We start from the raw sequence: 27,522 nt of genomic DNA, 5'->3' as shown, positions 1-27,522 counted from the left end.
TAATCAACGTTTGTCCAGCACTATTTGGCCACTAGCCCTGCTCTGCTAATGTGTGTTCACCTTTTTTCTCTGACATCTTATGATCCAGACGTTCAGGAGTTTTTATTGTAAGCCGAATTATCCGAAGAGGCCCCTTTCTTTCCAAAACAAACTGACCTGTTGATTTAAACTAGGGGAAACACTGAAGCACTTTCATGTTAAAAATCAGTATTTTTCCAACACTTTTTTGCTCGTTGCGGAGGGGCTTTTAACTACAGTTGCTGTTGTGAAAACAGGAATGGCCCAGTGTTTGGTTTGTCCATTCTGGGCTACTGTAGAAACATGGTGGTGCAACATGGTGCACTGCATAGAGGAGGATCTACTCCCTATGTAGATATAACGGCTCATTCTAAGGTAACGAAAACACAACGATTTCTTATTTTCAGGTGATTATACACTAAAGAAAACATATTTATTATATTATATTCATTCTCTGTCAGTATGTCCCCCTAAATCCTGCACACTGGACCTTTAAGTTTATTTTCCGTTGGTCTGTTTTGACCCCAGAGGATCTCTGACCCACATTTCAGGAAACACAACGTGATGTCTTATAGTAAATGCTTTTGTATCTTCTCTTTAGTGAATTTGTTTTGTTGGGTGTTCTTGCATGTCAGGACAAACGTATAGTACCAGATGATATAGATTTCCAATTATCCTGTTGGCAAACAGTGTCTGCAGCTCATAAAAAGAAAAAATAGAGCATCAGTTAAAGATGACTCGAGCTGAATGGAAAGCGGTGTCTGCAGCTTGGCGATACCTGTGCTCGCAGCCAAATGAGGAGCATTTATGAGGTGGTGTTTGCTCACCATTAAACAGTGTATCTAAACACACGGAGGAGATGAAGAGCATCTCTGCTGTGAGTGGTATTTTCTGATCAGCCAAAATCTGAAAGTCCAGCTGCAGTGTGCAGGGTCATCATGTGAGTGGGCATCGATTATTGTCTCAAATTATTGTTTTGTCAGCCCTTTAATGAGTGAACAGACGGTATTGAATACAGACGGGTGGCACCAGCTGATGTGTTTATATAACCACCACTCAACCGTCCATGTATGTGAGGCGGGGTTTGTGACATTGCAGTTTTACAGCCCTTCATGTCTAAGTGCAAAATGTGAATTGATGTTTTATGACCTCGGCCAAGGAAATTCCGTTTTCAAGTTTGGTTTGTTTGTCAGCAGGTTTAAAAAAAAAAACTACTGGCTCGATTGTCGTGAAACTTGGTAGAGGGGTGTAGCATGGGTCAAGGAAGAACCCATTTAATTTCGGAGCGGATCTGAATCACAGGGCGGATTCACAAATTATTTTTCTCTTCCATTAACATTGTAAGAAAGGGCATTTCCCGAGTGCCCTTCTAGTTGTTGCTGTACTTGTGGTTTTAGTTGTGACTTTTTCAGTGGAGTCTGGCTGGTAAATGAGAGTAGAGAGGGACAGAGGAGAATGAAGAGAGCATGAAGACATACTGGATTTGAGGAACAGGAACAAGAGGCAAGAAGAAGTGAGAGTAATCGAGAGAAATAGTGATATTTTGTGGGTTTATATTAAAACTTCCTGCCTGTTAGAAGCTGCTGAACTTCCTCTTGTGTGATTTCATATTACTGAAGGAGTGTGTTCATAAGCTTCTGTCAGACACGACGCACTACGTTGATCTGATGGCAGTTTAACGTGTTTGTCTCGTGTCTGTATCAGCGCACTTTGATAAGAAGTCACAATGGCAATCATACTAGGCTGGACACAGTAAGATTTCTGTATCACTTTAAACATTGCACAAGTCTGAATTGACTCTTCACTCGTACAAGACAATTTGGCCATTTTTATGCCTCTGCAGCAGCGACTGGTAGTAAGTTGACAAGCTATGTGGTCGTCCGATTCTTGTGTATGTGATATCTCAAGAATACCTTGAGAGAATTTCCTTAACTATGGCTCAAACGTCCACTCAGACTTTTGTGACATGGTGCGTTATCCTGCTGGCAGTAGCCATCAGAAGATGGGTACACTGTGGTCATAAAGGGATGGACACGGTCAGCAAGAATACTCAGGTAGACTGTGGTGTTTAAACCATGCTCAGTTGGTACTAAGGGGCCCAAAGTGTGCCAAGAAAATATCCCCCACACCATTACACCACCACCACCAGCCTGAACCGTTGATACAAGGCAGGATGGATCCATGCCTTCATGTTGTTTACACCAAATTCTGACCCTACCATCTGAATGTGGCAGCAGAAATCCAGACTCATCAGACCAGGCAACGTTTTTCCAGTCTTCTATTGTCCAGTTTTGGTGAGCCTGTGTGAACTGTAGCCTCAGTTTCCTGTTGTTAGCTGACAGGAGTGGCACCTGGTGTGGTCTTCTGCTGCTGTAGCCCATCTGCTTCAAGGTTCGACGTGTTGTTGGTTCAGAAAATAATCATTAGAGTGAATAATCAGTCATCAAAGTTGTTAGAGGTTAATTTTCTGTCGACTATAGTTAAAGCTCTGCCAGCATCATTTGCATACCTAGATTTTGCACAAGTCCCTCTGCCGCCACAGTGCACTCAGTTAATTTAGTTAATTTGCAAGTTTTATCTATTTATTTTTAATTAAAACGCAGCAGTGCTCCTATCTTTACACATATTACCTCAGAGGACCTTTGCATTTGCAAAATTGTTTGTCAGATCTGATCTGATCAGTCAAAAATTCACTAAGCAGCTTGATAACTGATGGTATACACATAAACCAGCAGACACAAGTTTACTGTAGCTTCTGTATTTTGTAGTCCGTGACTGAAACAGCATCTCTTTAATGAGATTGTTGTTGTGACTGTATGATTGTAATTTTAGGCGACCATGCTTTGTCATGTGGAACATTCTCAGCTAAACAGATAATTGAAGCCACAAGAAGAGGACGGCAGTGACGTGTGTGTGCTGGACAGGAATAATTCAGTCTAAGTGGTCATCTCGGTTCGACTGAATCACGCTGCAAAGCAAACAAGGCCATCAAATGGACCCAACTATTTCCCCCCCTCAAAGAACTGATGTTTTTCGTGTGTCGTGTAACAGATCATGCAGACGAGCGTGGGAGGACAGTTTGCACAGCTAAGTAAATCAGTCATCGTGGCGACTTGCGGCGGTTGGTGGTTGGGGGGGGAGGTTATTTGTCAATGTGACTCACAGGTTGGTTTTCCAGATAAGTGGGTTTTTTGATAATGTGGTGGAGACTCACTGAGACTGACCACCACTGTGGGGTTTATGTAGAGTTCCCAGCAGCCCACAGCATCCTGCTGCACATACGTGGCGTGCCTCATAACTCACTCATGTCATCATGCGCTCCCCTAAACTTATGATCATGAAGTTTTAACTGTTGGTCAGTGTGAATGTCAGCTTGGTGATAGGCTTTCTTTTTTACTGTTTTCTGACATTTTACAGACCAAACAATGAGTCAGATTAATCTGGGTGAAAATAAAATGCAAAAAGTAACATTTATTTTACTCGATTTTAATTTACCTTCATCTATCAAATGTCAAAAATAGTGAAAAAAAAACTCATAGTGATGTCTTTAAACGTCTCGTTTTGTGTGACCAACAGCCCAAAACTTAAAGACATTCAATTTAAAACAGCTTTAAACCGAGAAAGCAGCAAATCCTCAAATTTGAAAACCTGTAACCAGCAAATATTTTAATTTTTTTTATTAAATGATTCCAACAATTTATGAATTATCAAAATGTTTCCCAACAAATATTTATTTTTTTGGTTGATAACTGATTAATCGACCACCATTTCAGCTCCAGAAACTAATAAGAGCTGAAAGTATTAGTTGATTAATTGAGTAACAGTAAAATAATCAGCAACTATTTTGTCAATCGATTAATTGTTTCAAACATTTTTCAAGCAAAAATAGTGGAAAAATGTCAACCATATAAAATTGAATTGAACTGAAACCGAACTATTTCAAATCCTCACATTTGAAAGAATTCGGTTTCAGTTCAATTCAGTTTTATTTATCAAGCCCAGTATCACTTAAAACAATTCGCCTCAGAGGGCTTTACAGCATACGACATCCTTCCATCCTTGGTCTGTCATAGTGGATAAGGAAAAACTCCCCCAAAAAACCCTTTATCAGGGGAAAAAATGGTAGTCCAGTCTGCTCTAATTGGTCAGAGCTTCCGGGTCTTCCGTATCTCGACATCTCTGCACTGTAATTGCAGCCAGGGAATGACTGAAAAGGAGGATAACAGCAATTTCTACTGTAAGAAAATCAACAATTAAAAGTTTCTAAACTTTGGACATGTTGCAGCAGGAATATGATCTGAAATCAGGGAGAAATTGATAATATCAGCAACTAAAGACCAGTTCAGATGATTCATGATGAGACGAAACCATTTTAGAAAGCTGCAGTGGTTTGAACTAGTTGGTCTGAGCTCAACTCAAGCCGGCTGATGGTGTCACCTGCAACTCAGGTGGTCAAATCGCCATTATTGTGGCATATTTATTATGAATTCAGTCTGTCTGATGCTCAATTTGTTTCTGTTTTTCACCATTTCATCACTACTACAAATGCAGCTGTAGCCAGTATCTCACTATCACTATCCTCATTCATATTTTAAGAAGCTACAAATTATATTCAGCCAAAAAATAAGCCTGAAAAGCTGAAAATCAGAACAGAAGTACAGAGAGTTGTTGCATAGAGATGATACACCGTCTCATCTAGTTGCATTGGTGTGAACCGGCAGGGTTTTAGAACGTTGCAGAACGGCACATTGTAAGTAGATGCCTGTTTCAACTTGTCTCATTGTGAATCTTTGGTCTGAACTGGGCTTGTTTCCCTGACCTTAGCATGTAGCTTCACTTAGTAGTAGAGCTGCAATGATTAGTTGATTAATCAATAAACCTTTTTCACAGCACAGGTTTTGACGTCATAGTCAGCCTTCCACTTAGGGGAGATCCTGGTTTTGTGCATGCTGGCTCACTGGAATAGCTGACTGGGCCACTTAATGGAACTGAGCCATCCTTAATGTGATCAGTTTCATCTGTCGTGAGCTGACGTCAGCTTGTCTCAAAAGAAGAAAAGAAACCGAGTACTCAGAACGGTCTGAAGCCTGAGGTTTTTCCTCACAGGGATTACTTTTACGTAATAACAATAATAATAATCTTTATTTAACAGAGTCACAAAGTGCTTTAGGTGTCAATAATTAAAACAGACAAGACATAAAAACAACAACTTTTAAAAGAACTGATAAAAACACTTTAGTGTGTAAAAACAGAGGAAATAAAAGACAGTTTAAAAGAACTTAAAACTCAAGTACAATTGGGAAAGGCTCTCCGATAAAAGTATGTTTTAAGAAGGAACTTAAAAGAGATCTCTCTCACTCTGTCTTCTGTCTTGGAACAGAAAAAGACCTTAAAATTCATCCTGGTGTGTACGGTACTAAGAGGTCAGAGATATAACTGGGAGAGAGACCATGAAGAGCCTTAAAAGTCATCAGTAAAATCTTAAAATCTATTCTAAAACATACTGGGGGCCAGTGTGAAGAGGCTGAAACTGGAGTGATGTGATCACGCGTCTCTGGCAGCTGAATTCTGTCCAGTCTGGAGTCGATTAATAGATTTTTGATTCAGGCGAGAAGGAGGCTGCTGCAGTGAAGAGATGAAGGCGTGTAAAATTGTCTCTGTGTCTTTAAAAGTAAAAGTGGATCGTATTTTTGAAATATTTCTAAGATGATAAAAACATTGCTTGAAACCTCGCCCACATTAGATATGAACATCCTTCATTGCAACATTATATATTTGACAGAAAAGCACAATAGGTTCTCTGTAAACACCTGAAACACCAGATAATTAAATCCATGGATTACCTGGGAAAGGTTGGGAGTTGTTTTCCTGCCAGAGGGAGAGAGAGAGAGAGAGGGTGATGTGTTTACAGGAACATGCAGAGAAACCAGTTCTCACACTGTCTGTTTACCTTTTGCAGATTTAATCACCTGCCTGGACAAAGGGACTGATTTCCCCGAGGCAGAGTTCAGGTAAATAACGTTTTGCTTTGTGTGGATATTTGTGCAGAGATCAAGCTGTCTGATACGCTCACTGTGTGTGTCTGTCTCTGTCTTCTCAGTAAATACTGTCCAGCAGGCTGCCTGACATCCACTGAGGACATTTCTGGAACTATACCTAATGGATACAGAGAGGTGAGTACATGCAGTGTGTACGTGTTTTTCTTCTCGTGGCATCCTCAGCGTCACATTTCCAGGTGAGTCATGGCGCCCTGTGGTCTCCTGCTGTTTGGTCACCGTTACCCCACAGGATCCAGCAGACCATCAGCATCTGCTTACTCATGTTTTCATGGCTCCGTCGCTCCATTGTTTTTCTGTTTGGTCATCATCCGTTACTGCGCCGCACATCTTTCCATTTGACTCCTATTTTTCTTCCTTGTGTAAACGGGCCCCTGCTCCGTGGCATGTGAGTCCTGGACTGATGACCTCACAGCACCCCCGCTGCGCGTGAGGTCATGGGCGCCGAGTCTCTGGCTGATGACTTTATGCTCAGAGCTCGGGGTTTGTTGAAGGAAAGGAGGGAGGGGTGTTGCTGCTGGCTGATGGGAGGACAGGGAGGAGCACCGGGGTGTGCTTCAGGGAGTGAGGTGCCCCACAGGAACAGAGGAGGGGCAGGGTCAGCGGGTGAGAGAGAGGTGAGATAATAGTTTGGCCGAAAATAATAAGCCTCTAATCCAGTCCAGCTGCAAGAGGCCGCCGAGCGGAGCTGTGTGTTGAGTGTGTGAGACGAAAAGCTGCAGAGTGAGTCAGTACGAAGTGAGAAGCTGGAGAAAACCTCCGTGTGTGCATGCCTGGGTTCTGTATATGTGCGAGCGATTCATTCATGCGTGTGTTAAAGGTGCGTGTGTGTCGGCAGGCTGTGATATTATGGTGATTGTGGAAGCATAGTTCAGTCTGCCACACCCAAACCAGACCCTGCAGCTCTGTTTCTCTTTTGTTTTTCTTCTGTTGATGTCCCCTAAATGTCTGACCTTGACTATACTGGCTGTGTCTGTGCAAAGTTTGTCACTAGAGAGGTGTTTTCACATTCTTGTACTGATCTTGTACAGATCTAAACGTGTGCCATGCGAGCTAGATTAGGTACATCAGGTGTGGACCTGAGTCACATGACTTGGACTCGGGTCAAACTTGAGATTCAAATTTGATTAGACTTTGCAAAATACAAAAATACTTGCAACTCAACTGGGGCTTCAACACCAGTGCGTAGTGACTTCACTTGGGCTTGAGCCTTTTGATTTTAAAATACCTGACACCTTTCCCCCAAAACCCAAAGATTTAAAAAAAAAAAAAATAAATAAATAAATAAAATTTAAAAAGTGTGCCAGAGCATCAACAAACAAACATAGAACCAACAAGGACAGAAAACAACCCAACCCACCCAGGGACAATCAGAGAAAGCCAGACCAGCGAAAGGAAATAAAAGACAAAAAGGAAAAAATAATTAATTAATTAATTAAAAGATTTTTAAAATATATACATAAATATAAAAAAATAATCTGTTTACACAGGATGGGCATTCTAGCCAGAGGTGAGCAGAAAGAGACAGTGTCCGTTTGGACTCTACTTAAATTCACATCTAGCAGAGTTACTCCAAATATTGCCATGGACATAGATGGGCAACCAGTCATCCAAACATTGTTGAAAAAGTTTTAAATATTAAATCCCAGAAATGAGACATTTTAGGACCAGAACATGTGACATAAAGTGGCTGAAGACTGTTTACACCTGTCGCACATAGGATCTTTATCACTGCTAATCTTAGCCAGCCGAGATCTGGACCAGTGGAGTCGGTGTACAATCTAAAATTGAACAATGTGTCTCAGACAACTAGAAGATGAATACAGTTTTTTAAATAGCTTTATGCCACACCAACCCAATTGTCCTCCTGAATATCATTGGATCACCTGATCTCAGTGGCTGGAGGACGAACACCAGCTCTCAGCTGTGCTACTAAAGATCTTTGGCTTCTAGATAAACCGGGTGTTACATATGATTCAGGGCCAAAGTTCTGTTTTATATGCACTTATGTCCCTAATTTAGGCATTGACAAAATATTTTCGAGCCTTTTGTCTTCTGCCCATGGAGAACTATGTAATTTACTCCACATCACCACCTTCGTATTTATTCTGTCCTGTGCCATTTTGATCAGACGGTTCTACGGTCGAATCATGAAATGTGCGATACAAATGAATTTGCCTTGCTTTGCCTAAAGTGTGTAGATTCGGACGTAAACTTGACTCTTGAGCTTCCTTCCATTATCTACCAAAAACCATGTTGTAGCAGGTATTGCTATATGTTTCATTACGGTATGTTTCACAAAGACTAATGCTGTGTCTGCCACTGCCAGTTAGCCTACAAGCTAAAAAAACATTCTATTGAGTCTGCTAGTTGCTGATTTAGGGTCACAACAGACTCCTCATCTGAGTCTGCGTCTGATTGAGGCTCAGATGTGTATGACTGGATCTAACAGTGTTTCCTCTAATGCTCCAACGCCAGCCATTTTGGTGCTCAGTGCTCTTTCACTAGGATTTTAAGATCTTTCAGTGATCCATGTGCTGGTTTCTATACGTCCACATTCTACATATCGTGTGTCTGTGTCCATGTGTGTGTGTTGTTTCATGTGTGTTAGTGTGGTTTCCTCTGTTGGAGGCAGGGTGCGGCGGTTTTGCAGCGAAGCATTGTATTTGTGTTAGTGGTTTGGTATGGCGCTCTTTAGGATGTGGCGTGTGTTTTTGGGAAGTTAAAGAGTCACAGGGGCAAGTGTCGATTACTCGTGGCAGCGTTTGACTGCCGTGTGTGTGTGTGAGTACATGTGCTTGTCACTCTGTGGGTCACCAGAGTTTTCCCACAATCTTGTCAGCTGTGAATTCCAGTGTGGGTCTTTTCCAGTAATAAAATTCCACCTCACTCAACCAGCTGTTCACCGAAGGGAGCTCGTGACCAGAGTGGAATTGGGTTGTGTGTGTTTTTTTCTGTCCATTTCTCAGTAATGTGGCAGCAGGTTTGGACAGGAATGCAGCCAGCAGTGAATCATTACCGTCCGTGCCTGTCGGTATCCTCTCTACAGAGAAGTGACATCATGCTGACTCATCAGCCTTTTATCTGCCACAGTCTGAAGGTTAAGAGTCTGAGCTCTGGGATCACACTGGAAGACAGTACTGCTTGTTCGCGCACAGACTTACCTGCAAACACTTCTAGTTTGCAACGGCACAAAACAGTTGGTGCCAGTTAGTGCTGTACAGAATAGTTTGGAGCTTCATTCATGATGTTGACTTTCAAATTATAAGTCAACATTCAAAGGCTGCGTTGCTTTTTTCTTTTGTTTTTTGCATGTCTGTTTGTTCTGTTTCTGCACAGTTGCAGATAAAGATTAGGCGACACTAAGGTTATTTATACGTAACATTAGATCCAGTAGGATTGTTTCACACTCGTCCTTTCCAAACAAGTCCAGTAACTCTAGAGCATTGTAAAGTCCAAAAGTCAAAACTTATTGAAAAAAGATGGATATAATCATTTAAAAAATTCATCTAATGAAATATTCTGTTTCAATACATATTTGTTGGCGGTTAGCCGTTCAAAAACAACATTTTCACTGCGGTCAAAAAACGGTATGCACCTGTATTAACAAGGTTGTCTAGCATTAATCTAACAGCACCATAAACTACATGTATTCATCACAGAAATTTAATGTAATTCATGTAATTTGATAAATTATTTTATTCAAATTCAGGATTTTGTTTGTCGGGAAAAAAGAAAGAAATTAAATACGACATCCCCAGTGCCCTATATGAAGTCAGGAGTGGAAATGTATAGAAAAATACACATGTAATGACAGTGAGGAGTAGACTGCGGACCACTAAAATGTACTTATTTGAACAAAAAAAGGAAAAATTTGGAAGTCTTTGTTATTTATAGGACATTATGCCGTGGTTTTACTGGTCTGGCCCACCTGCGATCAAATCTGACTGTATTTAATTACGTTAATGCATAAAATCCAATATGACCATTAAGCAGTCCTGATCATTGATTTACAACTTTGCCCATACACGTCTTGAGACTGCTACAACATGTGTTCAGCATTCACTCAGGCTGCGAGAGCAAACAGTGACAAATATATATTGTTATTTAATCTTGTTGACCTTGAACTTTTTTGGTGATCCTCCTTTTTACAGCATGTACGTCTCGCACAAAAATAAATTACAAAGAAGGAGCAAAATAGTGTTTTAAACAAAGCCTTGACTGTTAATCTCTCGTCATATTACTTTGCCTAATGTTCACAGTTTGTCAGATGTGGTGGAAATTACCTTTAGTTACTGGTACTGTTTGTTGTAATTCTCTAATCTCAAATCATCATTTCCTTTGGATCTGCAGTCGTCGCCTGTCTGTGTGGCAGCCGTCCATGCAGGTGTGGTGTCCAACGCTGTGGGAGGGAGGATCAGCGTGGTCAGCAGCAAAGGCATCCCTCACTACGAGGCCACAGTGGCTAACAACGTCACTTCCACTGGGTAAGATGACTCCATGCATTTGGATCATATTTTTTAAAAGCTAACGATGCTAATTTCATGACTTGGTGAGTTAAGATCCAGGAGATATTAGCGATTACTCTTAAAAACGATATGTCTGTGTTAATCTAATCCTGCGCTTCTCTCCTCAGAGGAACTTTGTCCAACAGCCTCTTCACCTTCAGGACCAACGGTGAGTTTTCTGTCTCTTTTGGAGCACCGTTAGGAGCTGTAATAGTCTGTGTATCAAATTATTATTGTCCGCATCTGTAATTTTAATAAGTGTAATGTCTGTAATTTTTTTTTTATTAGTCTGCAGCACAAAATCTGGGTGTATCACCTGCTGTTTTCTTACACATGCTCACAGCTCAGACTTGCTGTTATCATCTGACCTGAAATGAATTGCAGAAATGTTTCATATTGTTATTAATGACGGCCTCTCTGTGCTCGCAGGCTGCTACGGGACGCTGGGTTTAGAGTCTAGTGTTGTTGCGGACACTCAGCTGTCTGCTTCGTCCGTGTGGGAGTGGAACAACATCATCGGTCAGCACAGTGTGTGGGCGCCATCAGGGGCACGGCTCAAGAAGGCGGGGCTGCCCTGGGCGTCTTTTCAGAATGACCAGCATCAGTGGCTGCAGGTCGATCTCAAAAGGGAGAAGAGGATCACAGGTACACAGCTACGTACAGTCACATACGGCTTCTCTCTGGAATCACTGTTTCATTTTTCCAAAAATATGATAATGTTTCTTCAGGGAGTGCAGTTAGTTACAGTGTGGGCTCCATGCTTACTCCGACACCATCACAAAGGGGCGGGGCTTAGCAAAAGGTCATTTGATCCCCTGACAGTTTTTTTTTATCTGCATCACCAGGTCAGAATTATTATTTGTCTAATACTTTAGTTTTTAGACAAAAACCTGCAAAGCTAAAGACATTCCCATCAGCCTCGGCTTTGTGTTTAGTACCAAATGATAGCATGCTAACACGCTACACCAAGATGGTGACCATGGTTAACATTACACCTACATCAGCATGTTGGCCTGCTGACATCAGCATTTAGCACTGTGCACAAGTAAGACATCACAGAGCCAAAAACATGGCTGTAGACATGTATGCATCATCCTCATGTTTCTGCTGTCCGTCCATCCAGGTATCATCACAACTGGCTCCACCTTAAGAGCATACCAGTACTATGTTTCAGCATACCGGATCCTGTACAGTAACAATGGCAAGCAGTGGCACATCTACAGGGAAGCAAACTCTACACAAGACAAGGTAATACATCCCCAGATCAATAAACCCCACTTGCTTAACAGTTACGTCATGGGCTCTTAGTTTGTTTTTTTCCTTTAAATTAGAGCAAATGGACAAAAATGTCACTTTAGAAGGCTGCAGGGGCACATACTTGGCCTGTTTCCATGGCAACTGGTATTGACGAAGAGATGTTTATGGCAGGAAATGATAACAGTCAGTGGTTTGAGTTAAGTGCTGTGGTAGACAAGCCAGGACACTTGGGCATTAATAATGAATGGATATGGATTTAGTGGCGGGGCTGTTAGGAAGACGCTGCTGTCCACGAGCCGCTCTCTGCTGGGATTCTCACAGCCTCTTATTGTGTGGAGGAAAGTAGTTATTAGCTTGCCAAGTTGGAAAATAATCAGCTTAAGGCTTATAGTGCATTTGTCTGAAACAAGAATTCCTCTGCTGAAGTTTTTCTTTCTTAACTTCTACAACTGGGTTAGAGTTTGGTTTAAACCTCTGGGACTGATAAAAGAGCTGATTCTGATTTTCTGGCAGATTTTCCAAGGCAACATCAACTACCTGCACGAGGTGAGGAATAATTTCATTCCTCCGATCGAGGCGCGGTTTGTGAGGATAAATCCGACCCAATGGCACCAGAGAATCGCGATCAAGTTGGAGCTGCTTGGCTGCCAGTTACCTGCAGGTAGGCAGAGGTGGTTGATTTGTACATCAACAAAGAAAATTTTTAAGTTCCAAATCAATCCTAAATTTTCTGTCCTGAATTATATTTCGACAGCGAGGCCGAGGACGAGGATGGTGCCACCTTCTCGTCATATTCCACCTCCTGCGGGTACAAAACGCCCACCTCACCTTGGCCAAACCACGCACACCCCAGACATCAGAAACACCACTATGCCTCCTCTCACCGGCAAAGGTGCGTCAGACTTTTGATTGGAAAAAAGCTTGTTTGATCCCGACAAAGAGAGGTTTGTCATGATGTAATATTTCTGCTCCTAGATGTGGCTCTAGCAGCAGTCCTGGTGCCTGTCTTGGTCATGGTTCTGACTGCTCTCATCCTGATCGTGGTTTGTGCATGGCACTGGAGGAACAGGTACGTGTTCTCATTATCAAGGAAAGAAAATAAATCTCTTTAAAAAAAGGTCAGTTTGGCTTTATGTTTCTCTTCATAGGAAAAAGAGCTCAGAAGGAACATATGATCTTCCTCACTGGGACCGCACAGGTATGTAATCTGTCTGCAGCTCAGGCTGATAGGTCTGGATGTGTTTTGTGAGAGTTTCCTGGTGTGACTCACTGTGTTTCTGCTTCAGACTGGTGGAAAAGCATGAAGCAGCTGTTGCCTTCCAAGATGGTGGAGACGGAGGACTCAGTTCGGTACAGCAGCAGTGAGGTGGGCCGGCTGACGGGGAGAGGCGCAGTACCAAGACTTCATGCTGAACCTGCAGGTAAGTACCAGTGCTGACAGAGCTAATTGTGTTAACCAGAGGGGAGTCAGAGGGTGGGTGCTACGCTTCTACAGTGATGTCGTCTCAATATCAGCAGTAACCTCCATATGAGCGCAGTGCAGAGAAGCTATGACTGTAACACACACAGAGGTAGTGTGACTTCATTCTCTGCTGAGGATACCATTACTCCACTATATCGTTACAAATAGTGGTTTGCTGCTATATTAATGCTCTGAACGTCGTACACAGAATCTTTAAACAGCTAACTTTGACGTAACAACCTAACACTAGCTTAGGTTTCTTTGGTTAATATACTATGACACACTCTGTTTTCAGAATATGCTCAGCCCCTGGTGAGTGGCGTTACAACACTAGGTGCCCGGTCAACCTTTAAACCAGACGAGGGACCCGACCCAGGATACTCAGACCCCGACCTGTACGACGCTCCCATCTCACCCGATGTGTACCATGCCTACGCAGAACCCTTACCAGCCTCGGGATCTGAATACGCCACACCCATCGTGGTCGATATGGGTTGCCACCCATCAGGGGGCTCCACTTTGAACCAGCCCTCCACAGTGTGCAGTTTCATGGGCGCCGGGCCAGCCTCCCTGCTCACACGGACAGACAGCAGCCATTCGGGGAGGTCGGCTTACGACACACCCAAGAATGCCACTGGACAGGTCACACCCACTGAGGATCTGACCTATCAGGTACCTCAGAGTAGCACTCAGAAGCCAATGGGAAAGAGCTGAAGAGTCTGGATGCACATAGCCTTAATCTGCCCCTCACTACCAACACGACCCACTGAACACAGATGGAGGGTTGTTTACGGAGGAGGAGGTGTGAACCTGTGAGCCCTGGAGCCCGGGCTCAAGTCTTGAATGAACACTACCTTAGCTTTAGATTCATCTGGAGATGTCTGTATTGCCTAAATGTTTCTGCATGGCCACAATCTGCTTGTGTAGTGCCATTACAGTCCTATCACTGAAACCACAAAGATGAATGTGTATGTGCCAGGTGTGAGAGACGGAGACGGAGGGAGGATGAAAAGGAGAAAGCTGACTACTATTTGTTTAAAGACTTTGTCCCTGTTCTGTGATCCATAGTCGTTCTCGTATTCTGTGAAACTGTGATTTCCATTATTCTTCTGTTACATACTGAACCAAACCGAAATGTACCTGATGATTTACGCTCATCAAATCTAAAAGGGTTCTCTTAATTAATTAGCTGCATGTTGCATCGAGTACTCCCACATCCTCCTTTATAGAGAAACTCTTCTTTTCCACGGTACGTTTTTGTCTTACTTTGTTTAAAAAGCATGACTTGAAATTGTGTATAGTTCTAGTAATTCCATTACTGCAAACCTGTTCAAACTCTCAGATGATTTACTGATATTTATTTTTTATTTCACATCCTGCTGAGGAGAAACTCTTATTAAAAATAGCCCACCACTACCCTCACCTATTACCAAGCAAAGAATCATTGTTGCACTGTTGTGGACACCTTACTGACATTAAAGGGATACTTCACCCGCTTAAGACCGTTTGTACAATAATTACTCCCTGCATGTTACATTGAATTCCTGAAGAAAACTTTGCTTTTCTTCCATGCCTCCACAGTAAACGGAGAATCCAAAAAGGCTAACATTCTTCATGAATTTAGGTAAAAGGGGTCTGTGTTGAACAAAAGCAAAACTATGTTAAAAATATCTGATTACAAACTCTCCCACAATTCTTGCAGTTTAATCCAAGTCTCATTTATCCAGTCGTATGCTCAGTACTTCCCAGACAGACAGGGAACTGAACTAAAAGTGAATCTATGCTCTCTTCAAAGCCAGACTCCATTGACAGACAGTAATTTTACCTTGCTGAACATGGGAGCTGTTGGTCTACTGCTGCCTCAATCCTTAGTTTGTTTATATAATTGTGTGACTTGTTGAATCCTAAGTAACTGATAACTAAATAATCCTAACTAACTAATTGCTACCGCTGATCGAGCCAGTGGTAGCAATGTTCTGCTGGGACACCTTTGGTCCTGGCATTCACGTGGACATTGTCATAAACCAAGTACCCCCGCTCATTGCAACAGTACTCCCGATGGTAGTAGCCCCCCTGCAAGGCAATGCACCATGCCCAACTTCAGAAACTGCTCAGGAATGGTCCAAGAAACATGACAAAGAGCTTTAGGCATCGATCTAGCTTTCATATTCCCCAGATCCCAATCTGATCGAGCATCTGTGGGACAAACTGGTACCCCAGAGGTCCTTTGTCCGGGCCTTGACAGGTCAGAGTCAAGTCCGATCTAAGGTGGAGCCTCTGACCTGTCGAGGCATGGAGACAGGACCTCTGGGGGTGTCCTGTGCTGTCTGGCACCAGGGCATTGTCAATGGATCCTTTGAGTCCCATGGGTTGCGAGGTAAGGTACCAGCACGCCCAATGGATTTTCTATCGGATTGGGATCTTGGGATTTTGGAGGCCATGTTGACGCCTTGAGCTCTTAGTGACACACCCCAGGCCATTTCTGAGCAGTTTTTTTGGTGTGGCTTGGTGCATTGTCCTGTTTGAGGGGGGCAGACTGCCATCAGGGAGTGCTGTTGCCACGAGGGGGTGTATTGGTCTGTATTGGTGTTTGGGTGGGTGGTGCATGTCAAATGGCACAAACATGAATGCCAGGACCCAAGGTTGATCAATCTTATTCACTTCACCTGTTGGTAGTTTTAATGTTTTGGCTGATCAGTGTAAAATCACTGTCTTTGTCAATGGAGACTGGCTTTGTGGAGGCCACCGATAAGTTTAACTTTTAGTTCAGATCCTTGTCGAAACTGGCTCCGTGGATAAATGAGACTTGGATTATACTGAGTAGTGTGAGAGTTTGCGAACAGATACGTTGATATAGTTTTGCTGTTGTGTTAAACACAGTTGCCTATAATTTCATTTCATGAAGAATTTTTTGGATTCTCCGTTCATGGAGCCACATAATACAAAGTTTTCTTCACGACAGGTGGTTAGTTATTGATATACAAAATGGTTTTCCTGCAGGTGAAGTATTCTTTTAAGTAGTTCTCATTAACCTTGTCACAGATGTATGAGAACGGGAAAAGGCTGTTCTGGATGATCTATCCGATGAACTTCACAAAGAGACGATACGTTTTGTAACCTCAAAGACCAAATGTTGCCTTTTTCTGTTTATGCAAAGTTAATTCATAACAGAACCAACGTTCACCATCGTGCCAACAGCGTTAGTTTAGCCAAATAATCATGAAAGCAGTCTTAATGTAGGTAAACAAACAGTTTTTAAGGGCCTAGATAGTTTTTGTTCTAGTAAAAAGGGTACAGAGCAAAGAGGTGGATGGGTTAATCTGTTACAGCTGATGATTTCATAGAGTTTTCTGTGTGTGTGTTTGTCCTGAACTTCTAGATTTTTATTTGTGCATCATGGTGATTGTCTCGTGGTGAAATGAGTGTTTGATCTGTCCTTAATGCATTTGAGTGTTTCTTTTTTTTGTATCTATGTGCATCAACATCTGTATGTGTGGTAAACTGTGTCGATACTTCAGTCCTGTGTGGTTTTGTTGGACTAGTTTCGATGCAGCTTATAGTTGTATTATAGGATGTGTTCAGTCGTTGTCTGTAGCACCAGTTAGACTGCATTCGTCTCCTGTCCCACCTGTGGTACTAATCTGACCAAACGCTCTGTGGCAGGAGTGCAGATGGAGAAAAATGGAACAAGCTGCTTTATAACTTTACAGAATAACAACCTCACCTCGGGGGGGAAGGTGTTATTCACACAGCTGTGCCACCAATCATGCTTTGATTATGCTCAATAACCAAGGCGATGTACAAACAGAGTTTTGGTGCTCCCTGGTCACAGAGGGATTGTGTTTATGTGGCTCTCACTGATTGTATATAGAGAAATAAAGAGTTTTGCAAAGAAACTGTTTTATTACAATCTTCAGTCTTTTACAGAATTTTATAGGACGTGACAGAGACAGTACAAATGGTTGTCTTTTAGTTCACAGTACATTTCTACACGTGTAGCTGGTATTTACAGACCTTAATATCTAAACAAATGGATAGATTACCACAAAATTTGTACTAAAATTAATGGTTCTTTAATAATGACAGACATTTATGTCCCCCTCTGGATGAATTGTAATCATTTTTAGGGATACCATGACTTTAATCCAGCCCCATCCTGCAAACCAGTCACATTCCATCAGCCTCTGCTGTGCTCAAAAATAAACTGCGGTAACCTGGATTTTATTTTCCTATATTTTTGTGTCTCAGTAAATGATGGAGACGACAACATTTAAAATTGGTCCAGTATTGACAGAGAGTGCTGCAGCTGCAGCAGTGAAACAGGCTACAGTGTAATTGCTACTGGCAATTGTGCATCATTGATTTATGTCCATTAAAAGTGCTTGTTTTTTGCCATCGACAGGCTCAGATTATTATTAGAAGTGTCTGACAACATTACAGAACAGATCCTACAGAGAGATGGAGAAATTAAATGTTTCTTTACCTTTCGCTGGTCTGTTTGTTAATGTGAGTCTCGCTCAAGGAGAAGTCTCATTCTAAAATCTCATGAGGTGACTTGAAGGAAAAACAACGGTGGAAACGTTAGTGAGAGTTGGACGGAGAGTTTGTTGGAGTACAAAAAGCATAGCTTAGCGACATCTAAAAGATTTTCAATGTAATGGCTGAATATTTAGCTGAATTCTACAATGTAAAAAAGCCCGTAAGATTTTAGAACAAGACTTATCCTTGATTGAGAATTGGTCAATAATACAATATGAGCCGGCTGGTGACAAAAACAAGCACTTTTAATGGACGTAAATTGACGGTGCATGATCGCCCAAAGAGATTGCATTGTATGACATACACTTTTAGTAATAAGTGGATCTTCAAGTGTTTAAAAATATATATTAATTTTGTCCGGATTATGTAAGCTGCATGTATCCCAGTCCTCACTCAGAGAAAGAAACGCATCGTTCCTGTGGGCTACACCAACACTAAACCCCTGAGCTTGCCTGAGAAGGACTAAATGCACAAACCTGCTATTTTTAAATATCCCATGGAGAGAGACTCTCACTGCAGCCTGTTTATTAAAATGTCGGCGAGCAGCCTCGTTCTGTGGACAATGAACATGGTGGAGACTGATAGAGGAGGAAATACAGTGAGTGCTGGACGGAGCAGTGAGTGAGAACAACTCCCCCCACATTTAAGAGTGTTTGCAGTGGAAACACTAGGGTCTAAGTACCATGTCTGAAGGGTTACTTTTGGTTCCAAAGGTACTATACCAAAAGTGTTTGGTGGAAAAAGGGCATTAGACACAAAAACATGGGAAAATAGAGTCCAGGTTGAAAAACACCAATTTCCCTTGAAGTGCTAATCAGCAAATGTTGGTATGCTAACATGCTAAAATAAGACAGTAAACATGGTATTATATGTTGTAAACATCATCATGTTACCATTGTCATTGTGAACATGTTGTCATACAGACATTAGCATTTAGTTTAAAACACAGCTGAGCTTCAGTGCTAGCATGGTTGCAGACTCTTCGCCTTGTTATAATGTAAAATAGAATTTTAAGCATCATATAAAAACACACTTAAACATACTGGCTGCATTGACCAGCCTTAATTGTGATGTAATTAAAAACCATATCCACAAAATTCTTATTCAATTTTAAGAGCATTACAAGGTTTCTCTGATGTTCGTCTGTATTCTGTTTCACTTATCACAGTGTAGTTTCATGTAGACATGAGATAAAGCTTAAACACAACAGTGACTGGAGTTCAGTAGTTGCCAAAGTAGTAATTACAATAAATATATTCTGATTATATTAATAAATATTAACAGTGCATGGACAAAATGGTGTGTATTTAAAAACGTAATTAAGTAAAATCAGCATTTGAAGAAAGCCTGAAGCCTCCACTAACACCTTTATTTCAGTGGGTTATTCAGAGCAACATCATCACAATAAAAGCTTTAACACATGTGGCTCATTTAGCTGATAGGGAAAGTCATTTTCCAGATGTCAGACTTTTTTGTCTTCAATTGTTTCCAGCACATGTTGCTGTGGTTTTGAACCAAATTAACTTTTTTAAAACCATTATCCTTAACCTTTCATCCATTCGCATCAACCTTCTTGTCATTTCAGATTTGTTGTCTTCTAATCAGCACGACGATTATCACTTTTTTCAGCTGCTGGTGAATTCTTCGCTCCTCGTAATCCTGGAGCACATCTTACCCCATCATTCCTCCATGTTCCTCCCGTTCTTCCCAAACTTGTACCACGCCACCGTGAGGACGATGGCTATCAGGAGGATCAGGCAGCTGGTTACGAGGTAGGCAATGGGCAGGAAATGGTTCTGACCTCCAAACCAGGTCAGCGTGGTCAGCACCACTTCCTTTCTGCCTCGGAAGTACTGCACTGGGAAGTCTGGAGAGGCAGAGGTCAAGGCTGAAAATAGGTGATCACAAAGAGGAGCTCAGTGGAAAATAGTTGGTCTGTAGTCTTAAAATAGTCCCTGTCCATACGCTTGTGATTGACAGCAGATAAGACAAAGGAAACAAATGGACACAATGGGACGTGTGTAACCTACTTTAACCCACACCAGAGTTCCCATGAAAGACACGTCTGTGACAGCAGTGAAAGGATACTGTAGGATATGTCGATGCTGTAGTTCCCAACAGGCAGACCCTTACTAAAGGGTTTCTGGGCTCGGTATAAAACCCCATAGAGCTTCTTGAAGTTGGGGAAGGCTGCCTCTCTCATCCACACGATCAGGTCGTCATTGATGAAGCCGTTGTTGGTCGGGTCGAGGGGATCGAGTTCATACACAGGCTTCTGCCAGTACAGGGGCTTTGCTGTGCCTATGTGGTAATCGTAAATCAGACGTGATGAATGACACTAATTTGATCTGAATGTGTGTTTGATCGAAGGTTACGTCCTTTACTTACCTTCAAACACCTGAGCCAGGGTCATGTTTTCATTCTTTGGGTTGCGGTACTTCACATTTTTGTCCGTGTACCAGGTGATGCCCTTTCGTAACAGAGGGACCTGGACTCGAGGACCAGTGGGACCACCATACGTGAAAGTGAAGGAGTCTGTGATAACAGAAGAGTTAAAGGGGATCAACACCTAAATCAGTAATTCCAATATGTTATTTCCATGGCTGAAGAAAAGTTAATTAATATCTATGGGCATAAGCTACTGTCTCTCAAAGTCAGAAACCAGGGAAGTAAGTCTCAAACTGAAACAGAACCAAGAACACTGCAATGGTGAACGTAAATTGACAAGCGAACCTGCCCGAGTGTTTACAGTGTAACCTGTCACTGTCAACTACAGCTGTCATGCTCTTGGACCACTTTCAAAACCGGTTGTTCCCATTTGTCACTTTGACACAAAAACATGGGAAACTCATCAAAGTTTACCTTTAAAAAGCAAATGAGAGTGGAAAGTGAGTGGAGGATGAATGTGATGATTGGTAAGTATGTAAGGAATGGTGCTTACCATTGAAGATGCTGTTGGCCACAGCACCACAGGGGGCGATGGGGAGTCCATTTTGGTCTTTAATAAAGGGTTCGCAGTATGTACTTGGGTTCTAGTCAGGAAACAAGGTATGAGTTGTTAAAACCTCCCCAACTACAACATGAAAATGCTGCGTACGCAGTGCTTAAGCAGCAATAATTAAACAATATTATAACATGCAAAAATTTACCACTGAGGGGCCATTCTGCCGCATAAATGCCATTTTTAACTTTGACAATTTAAGTACACATCTCTGTAAACACTTAAGTACCTTTACTTGAAAGTACTTTACCAGTGAAATGACCATTTGTATATCAACCACCCATCATGTGTTACCTCGAGTCCTCATGAATTGAGTTAATCAGGGTCCAAATGACCAAACTGAAGACTCAGAAAACAGTACACAAAAACAAATTGGAAAAAAAAAACAAATACAAGAATACAAAAGGGCCTGATATGTCACATGAGGTGATAGGACTAAAATTTGTAAAAGGAGCAATTTCTGTTTTTGTATTTTTTTCCACATTTAACAAAAGCTATAAAAAACTATATTAAAACATTGATTTGCAAACTTTCACACAGCCCATGCAGTATAATCTAAGTCTAAGCAAAGTCTAAGTCTCGCCAAAATGCTTATGTTTAGGAAGTACTGAGCACACGACTGGATAAATGAGACAAATATGTTTGTTAAATAATCCAAGATTTAATTGGTAGTTCACTGTTTTGAACACAGGGTGTCGCTGTTGCGTCATGCGCAGGTGTAAAGGTAGGCGGGTCACTGTTGTCGTCAGGTGTTTGACCCAGAAGGGCAAAGGGTTCTTGATCGCCACGGCGCTAAATGTTTGACACGCCATATGACAAATGTTTTGGTCTTTTTTGGAACTAAATGGACATTGTTCATGCTTGCGGAGGCGACGTGGAGGACAAGGAGAGCTGCTGGGAGCTGCGCGGATTGTTGCTGCGGTCTGGAGGACGTGTGCGGCCATCCATGGGCGTATAGGCGGAGCTACGGTGCTAATGCTAACGCCGGCTGTGGAGCGTCGTACCACGGATCATCGCACGGCGCCGAACGAAGGAGGTATGTGCAGCGCTACACTGTTCAATGGCCATTTAAATTGTGTGAACCCATAACATGGCATAAACCCAATGCATTATCATTATTAATAGACTGCGACGTTGTGGCGGACGTCACTAGCAGGATTTATGGACAAATTGCTAGTAGTGTGGTTAGTGGTGTTGAAACCCAAACTCAAAAAACGGGTGGTTAAGCTCACTGATAAAGCACTTGCCGATAAATTAGACAGGTTGCAAAATGGTAGAAAAGGCAAACTAAACAAAGCAAATGCTTTAAAAAAAAAACCATCCATGCATGGTTTGATGTTAAAGGGTGATAAAACTGAGGTACAGAATGCTCATGAATTGATTGAGATGAGTGAAGATGCAAAAGGCATGCATGAATCTGAAATGATGAACAAGAAAAAAATGAAGAATGGTTTAAAGCAAAAATGCTGTCAAATAATGAGTGTATAGCTAATGCAAAAAGGTGGGTTTCATGCAATGAAGGTAATGAAAATAAAATTGTTGGCGTTGATATTAATCCTGAAGACGGTTTCTCCAAGGTAGGTAGCAAATGGTATAGTCAAAGGAGTGTTAACAGTTGTAGATCAAGTAAATCTTCTGCTCAAGTAAAGACAGAGGCTGAGAGAACTGCCCTCATGGCTCGAGTGGCAGCTTTAAAGGCGAGACATGCCTTGGAGGAGGAGGGACAACAGTTGAAGAGGAAAAAAGAGCAGCTTGAATTGGAAACTCAATTGGGCGCATCGGCTGCAAAGCTAGTAGTATTACAGGCCTTCGACCTGAAAAGTTCTTCTCAGGCACCTTCAAATGCCATGAATTCCTATGTGGAAATGGAAAAAAGAAAAAAGGAATCTGTCAGTGTCTTAAACCCCATGGCAAAGGAGTTCAAACCTGGAACATGCAAATCAATGCAGCAAAATGGCACACAAAAGAGGTCATTAACACTCCATAAACCAATGGATGTCTATCCAAAGGAAAGTGTGCAACGATTAAAAACTGTTTCAAACCAGCAACGTGCGCTTGATAAACAGCAAGAGAAAAACACATTGTCAGGAGAAGCTGATTGTTTGTATTATCTGTATTATCTGTTTGTATCAACCTCAAGAGCTAGTGCACAGCTGCCAACATATGGCTCCTGAGCTTGGCTATGCAGTGGCGGAAAACCTTCTACAGGAACATGTATTAATCCATATAAAATTGCAACTGCTTACATGGAAAAGGCTTTGGCATGGCAAACAATAGAATCTGAGGACGTAAAAGCACTCCCAAGCTTACTCCTTATTCTTGCGCGGCTACTGCAACGTAATTGATGCCATCATTTGTTATTGTCAGCGACACATTCAGTGAGGAGATTTCTGCACTGTAATCTGGGAAAGCCTTGAGTCGACATAGTTCCATATACAAGCTGGATCCAATCCTGGAGGATGGACTCTTGAGAGTTGGTGGAAGATTGAGCAGAGGATCTATGCTCATTCTCTCCAAAGACACACTGTCCACTATGAGGTTTTGGATCACCAATGCCAATTCAGCTGTTAGGAAAATCATTGCTGAATGTGGATTTTGTAGATGCTACAATGGAAGAGCGGTGGAACAAAAGATAGCCAATCTTCCGAAGGAAAATATTCTTCCTGATCTACCACTATTTACCAACATGGGAGTAGATTGCTTAGGACCAGCTGAAGTAAGGTAGGGAAGATCAACCTGCAAGCGATATGGAGTCATATTTACCTGTATGGTGAGCAGAGCTGTCCATCTGGAGGTAGCAGTTTCGCCGGAAACAGACGCATGGATAAATGCTTTGCGGCATTTTATCACCAGAAGAGGACAAATCACAAGCCTAAAGTCAGACAACAGTACCAAATTTATCGGGGCCAAAAGAGAACTGAAGGAGGCTCTTGCTGCTTTGAACCAGGACAGGATTCAAGGTGTTCTGGCGCAGGGTTCACACCATGGTGGTATGTGGGAACGGATGATCCGCCTGGTGAGAAGAGTTCTCAGCTCGGTCCTACACCAGCAGAGATTGGATGATGATGGGCTGCAGATGGTGTTCTGTGAAGTGGAGGCCATTTTCAATTGCCGACCAATTACCAAGCTCTCAGAGGATCCCAATGACTTGGAACTGCTCACGCCCAACCATTTTCTTCTCCTCAAGGGTAAACCACCTTTGCCACCTGGAGTGTTAGGACCTGATGACTAGTATATGAGAGGGCGCTGAAGGCAGGTGCAGTACCTCTCAGATCTTTTCTGGAAGAGATGGATACGGGAGTTCTTGCCTTTGCTTCAAGAGAAACAAAAATGGAACCTGAAGAAAAGGAGTTTGGCTGTTGGAGACATCGTAGTAGTCATGGATTCTTCAACTCCTCGTGGTTCATGACCACTTGGCAGGGTTCTGGAGTTTTTTCCAGATAAGCATGGACTTCTTTGTTCTGTGAGACTACAGACAAAATCCAGCGTCATTGAGTGACCAGTGACAAAACTTTGTTTAGTGCATGGAGAGTAGATATGTTGATCTGTACTAGGGCTGGGCGATAAATCGATTTTATCGATTAATTCGAATTTGTAGTTTAGGCCGATTTGTTTTAATGAAAATTGAGTTTCTATTTAAAATCCGCCACCACCGCTCCACGCTGGGCTCCTGTAGTTCAGAGTGGGCTCACCCCTCCCCCCACGCGCTTGATACACAAACAACATGGCAGTGAGCACTGAAGAACTCGTTCTCAAGAAAGGGAACAAGTTCTTCAGCGCTTTTGTGTGCTCACCTGTGTCTGTGTGTGTGTGCGCATCAGGGCCAAACTCCGCCGTGTGCGACACAGAGAGCAGAGGAGGATTTTAGACGCGCACCGTGTAGGGACAGAAATGACATGCCGTTGTGTAAATAAGATAAATAAGTGTTACCAACGCCAAGCTGGCAGACCCCCGAACCATAGTAAAGGGACCTCCGAAGACCATTAGCTCCTTTAGCTTGTGTTAGCTCGTTGTGGCAACAACACATAAACAACGGGACTTGGTCTGTGTTAAAGAAAGGCACTTTATTTTCAGCACTGCAGGGATGATGCACAGCCTCTCTCATCAGCGTCTGACTTTTACATAGAGGGAACTAACTCAAAAACAGCATGCAGAACTGCGTAGGCTTCTTCACTGTGGCTGCTCGATGTACACAACATAGCACATGCCTCACTTTCTTCCTGGGGCGCATCTGTCTGACGTCACACACCACACCCGGCGCGCTAATGTCTCATACCTCCAACATCAACTACACACACACACACACAAACACGAGCCACACACATCAGGCTCAGCCTGTAACATAAGGCAATTTAGTTTGTTTAATAAAAGGACAAGGTATAGACCTGTTCTATAGGAAAGGTAATCTTAAACGACTTCTGTGATCAATGTAATGGTAGGGGAAACACTGCCGTATGATAAGAAAGGGGTCTGGTGGAAAGCGATCACAGATGCAGTCGCCATGTATATTGCACGAGTTGTGGTGCCCATATATAGGCTACTGTGGAAAAGCTGGGGTTTATTCACATGCTGAAAGTTTTGGACCCCAGGTATGTGCTACCAGGCCACAAATATTTTTTTTTTTTTAACTAGGAGGGGAAAAAAATCGATTTTAAATCATGAATCGGATTTGTTGTGAAAAAAATCGCAGATTTTTTTTTTTTAGGCCATATCGCCCAGCCCTAATCTGTACTTTGGGTGTAATAACATAATTTGACTCCTTTTTGTAATTTGTGTGAATTGTTATGTCTGCTGACCATTGACAATTAGGGGCTGGTGAGTAGGGGCCAAATTTGTTTGTTAAATAATCCAAGATTTATTTGGTAGTTCACTGTTATGAACACAAGGTGTCACTGTGATGTTCTCATGCGCAGGTATAAAGGTGAGAGGGTCACTGTTTGACCCTGAAGGGCAAAGGGTTTTTAACCGCTATAAGACTAAATGTTTGACACGCCGTATGCCGAGTGTTTTGGTCTTTTTTGGAAGTAAATGAACATTGTTCACACTTGCATGGAGGAAATAAATTGTTTTTGCTGCAACCGAGAACAACCTGTGGATTCAATACGGACTCAACACGGCGTACAGTAAATAAAACTCAAGTCAGGTGCGTCAACCAGGTCACTCTAGGTTTAAACATCTCAGTGGCTAAGTAAAAGACTAGCTTCTACACTTGGGTCATACTGCACTAGTTGCATGAGTTTGTAAACTAATGGTTTTAAATGTGGTGCCTGTTTACTGTGGAGACAAGTGAGAAAATTAATATAAGATAAAAGTCTGAGTAACTGATACACAAAGAGTCACTTTGGTGGTGAGGTCTTCCTTGAAGATTTTGAATGCATTTGAATGATTTTCTTGTATTTTTACACTGTTGTATTGCTACTTTAAAAAGCTTTTTAGTCCTCAACTGTATCAAAAGGCAAACAAAGGAGTGTACCCTTGCAATTTTAACAAGCTATCATAAAATACATAAAATACTAAAAGTGAATAAAGAGTCCAAACAATGCAACTTTGATAAATGAAGGGGAAAAAAGTGTAACTACCTTTAAGTTTTTCTTCCTGCCAACCATCTGTCCATCATCTCTGGAGTCCATGTATCTGCGGAGGTTCTGATGGAAGTTTCGGAGGCCATAGTAGAAAAAGACATCTCCCTGAAACAGTAGCAGGATGCATTATCATCAGCAGAGGTGTTAAAATGCTCAGCAAGGACAAGAAATGAAAGCAGTGGAAAAGGGACATGTTGAACACTGAGTGAGAACGTTAATACTTGACCTTGGAATATATTATTTAAAGTATCTTAAATCAAGGACCCATTTCAACCATACATGCATTTAGGCTTATAGAAAAGGCTTGTAGGTGACCAAGATGTTTCATCACACTATGTTGTAAAACGTTAGAGACCGTTACCTTGAATGCTTTGTCAATATTGAACACCACCGTGCAGCTGCAGGGCTGTGCTGCATTGCTCACATTTTTACGCTTCTCAAAACATATATTACAGGTCCCAGCCTCAGTGTAGTCCAGCTGAAAAAGACAGGAGAGAGTTAATTAAAGAGTAGAATAAATTGCAACTAAACTGTTCCTGTTTACCAAACTCAAACATAACCTTGGATCTTTCCTCTCTTTGTCACTCCCTGTTTTATTGCACACAGGGGCATTCGGTCTCTTCCTCTCTCTGTCCCTCTCACACAAACACATACACATATATACTTTGTGTATTTTACTGCAGTATTTCCACATGATAAAATCCTGCTACATAAGCAAGTGAAAATTTCAGAAACGCCCACACTCACCTTTATTTCCTGTGTGCTCTGCACTGTAAGAAGCAGCCATACTCCCAGCAGCATGCATATCAAAGACATTAGGTAGAAGAAAGGCAGCACAGTGTTAGCCGTGAGCATCGGAGACCAGGCAGGTAGCCTCTGCTGCTTGAAAGCCGAGTTGTCTGGCCTCCGAGCCAAGGTCCCAGACTTGCCCTTCACTTTGCCCATGAGAGGGACTTTCGCTTACGGACAGAACAGGAACTCGAAAACAGCGAGAGGTCCAAAAAGTGTGTCAGAGAAAGCGCTGTTCTATCTCCTCTTCCTGTTCTTTATTTCAGCGATATCTTGCTTCCCACACATACACACACACACACACACACAC

General features: G+C 42.2%; 3 protein-coding genes across 4 annotated transcripts in view; 2 read left to right on the top strand and 1 right to left on the bottom strand.

Annotated features, from left to right (window-relative positions):
- Positions 1-17,197, top strand: part of dcbld2 (discoidin, CUB and LCCL domain containing 2) — a 25,495-nt gene extending 8,298 nt beyond the window's left edge. The window contains exons 4-15 of one of the 2 annotated variants that reach the window (XM_033617531.2): positions 5,978-6,029; positions 6,119-6,191; positions 10,428-10,561; positions 10,711-10,751; positions 11,012-11,227; positions 11,706-11,830; positions 12,353-12,500; positions 12,594-12,731; positions 12,815-12,908; positions 12,988-13,037; positions 13,126-13,260; positions 13,597-17,197. In XM_033617531.2, coding sequence (XP_033473422.1) covers positions 5,978-6,029; positions 6,119-6,191; positions 10,428-10,561; positions 10,711-10,751; positions 11,012-11,227; positions 11,706-11,830; positions 12,353-12,500; positions 12,594-12,731; positions 12,815-12,908; positions 12,988-13,037; positions 13,126-13,260; positions 13,597-14,015 — 1,625 coding nt within the window. In that variant the 3' untranslated portion in view covers positions 14,016-17,197. Of the gene's footprint in view, positions 1-5,977; positions 6,030-6,118; positions 6,192-10,427; positions 10,562-10,710; positions 10,752-11,011; positions 11,228-11,705; positions 11,831-12,352; positions 12,732-12,814; positions 12,909-12,987; positions 13,038-13,125; positions 13,261-13,596 lie in introns of both variants that reach the window. The other variant, XM_033617530.2, reaches the window with a different exon arrangement.
- Positions 17,185-27,522, bottom strand: tmem30c (transmembrane protein 30C). The gene is made up of 7 exons (XM_033617532.2): positions 27,171-27,522; positions 26,785-26,901; positions 26,421-26,528; positions 20,782-20,872; positions 20,229-20,375; positions 19,929-20,141; positions 17,185-19,707 (listed from the first exon to the last, which is right to left on the bottom strand). Exons 1-7 carry the CDS (start codon positions 27,366-27,368, stop codon positions 19,520-19,522), a joined length of 1,062 nt encoding a protein of 353 aa, XP_033473423.1. The 5' UTR covers positions 27,369-27,522; the 3' UTR covers positions 17,185-19,519.
- LOC117251330 (filamin A-interacting protein 1-like) overlaps positions 21,747-27,522 on the top strand; it is a 50,574-nt gene continuing 44,798 nt past the window's right edge. The window contains exon 1 of the mRNA XM_033617529.2: positions 21,747-21,877. The gene's annotated coding sequence lies outside the window, so the exon portion shown is untranslated. The remainder of the gene's footprint in view (positions 21,878-27,522) is intronic.

This window comes from Epinephelus lanceolatus, chromosome 14 (genome assembly GCF_041903045.1).
Source record: "Epinephelus lanceolatus isolate andai-2023 chromosome 14, ASM4190304v1, whole genome shotgun sequence".
NCBI classification, from domain to species: domain Eukaryota; kingdom Metazoa; phylum Chordata; class Actinopteri; order Perciformes; family Serranidae; genus Epinephelus; species Epinephelus lanceolatus.
This window is presented reverse-complemented; position numbering and strand designations above follow the sequence as displayed.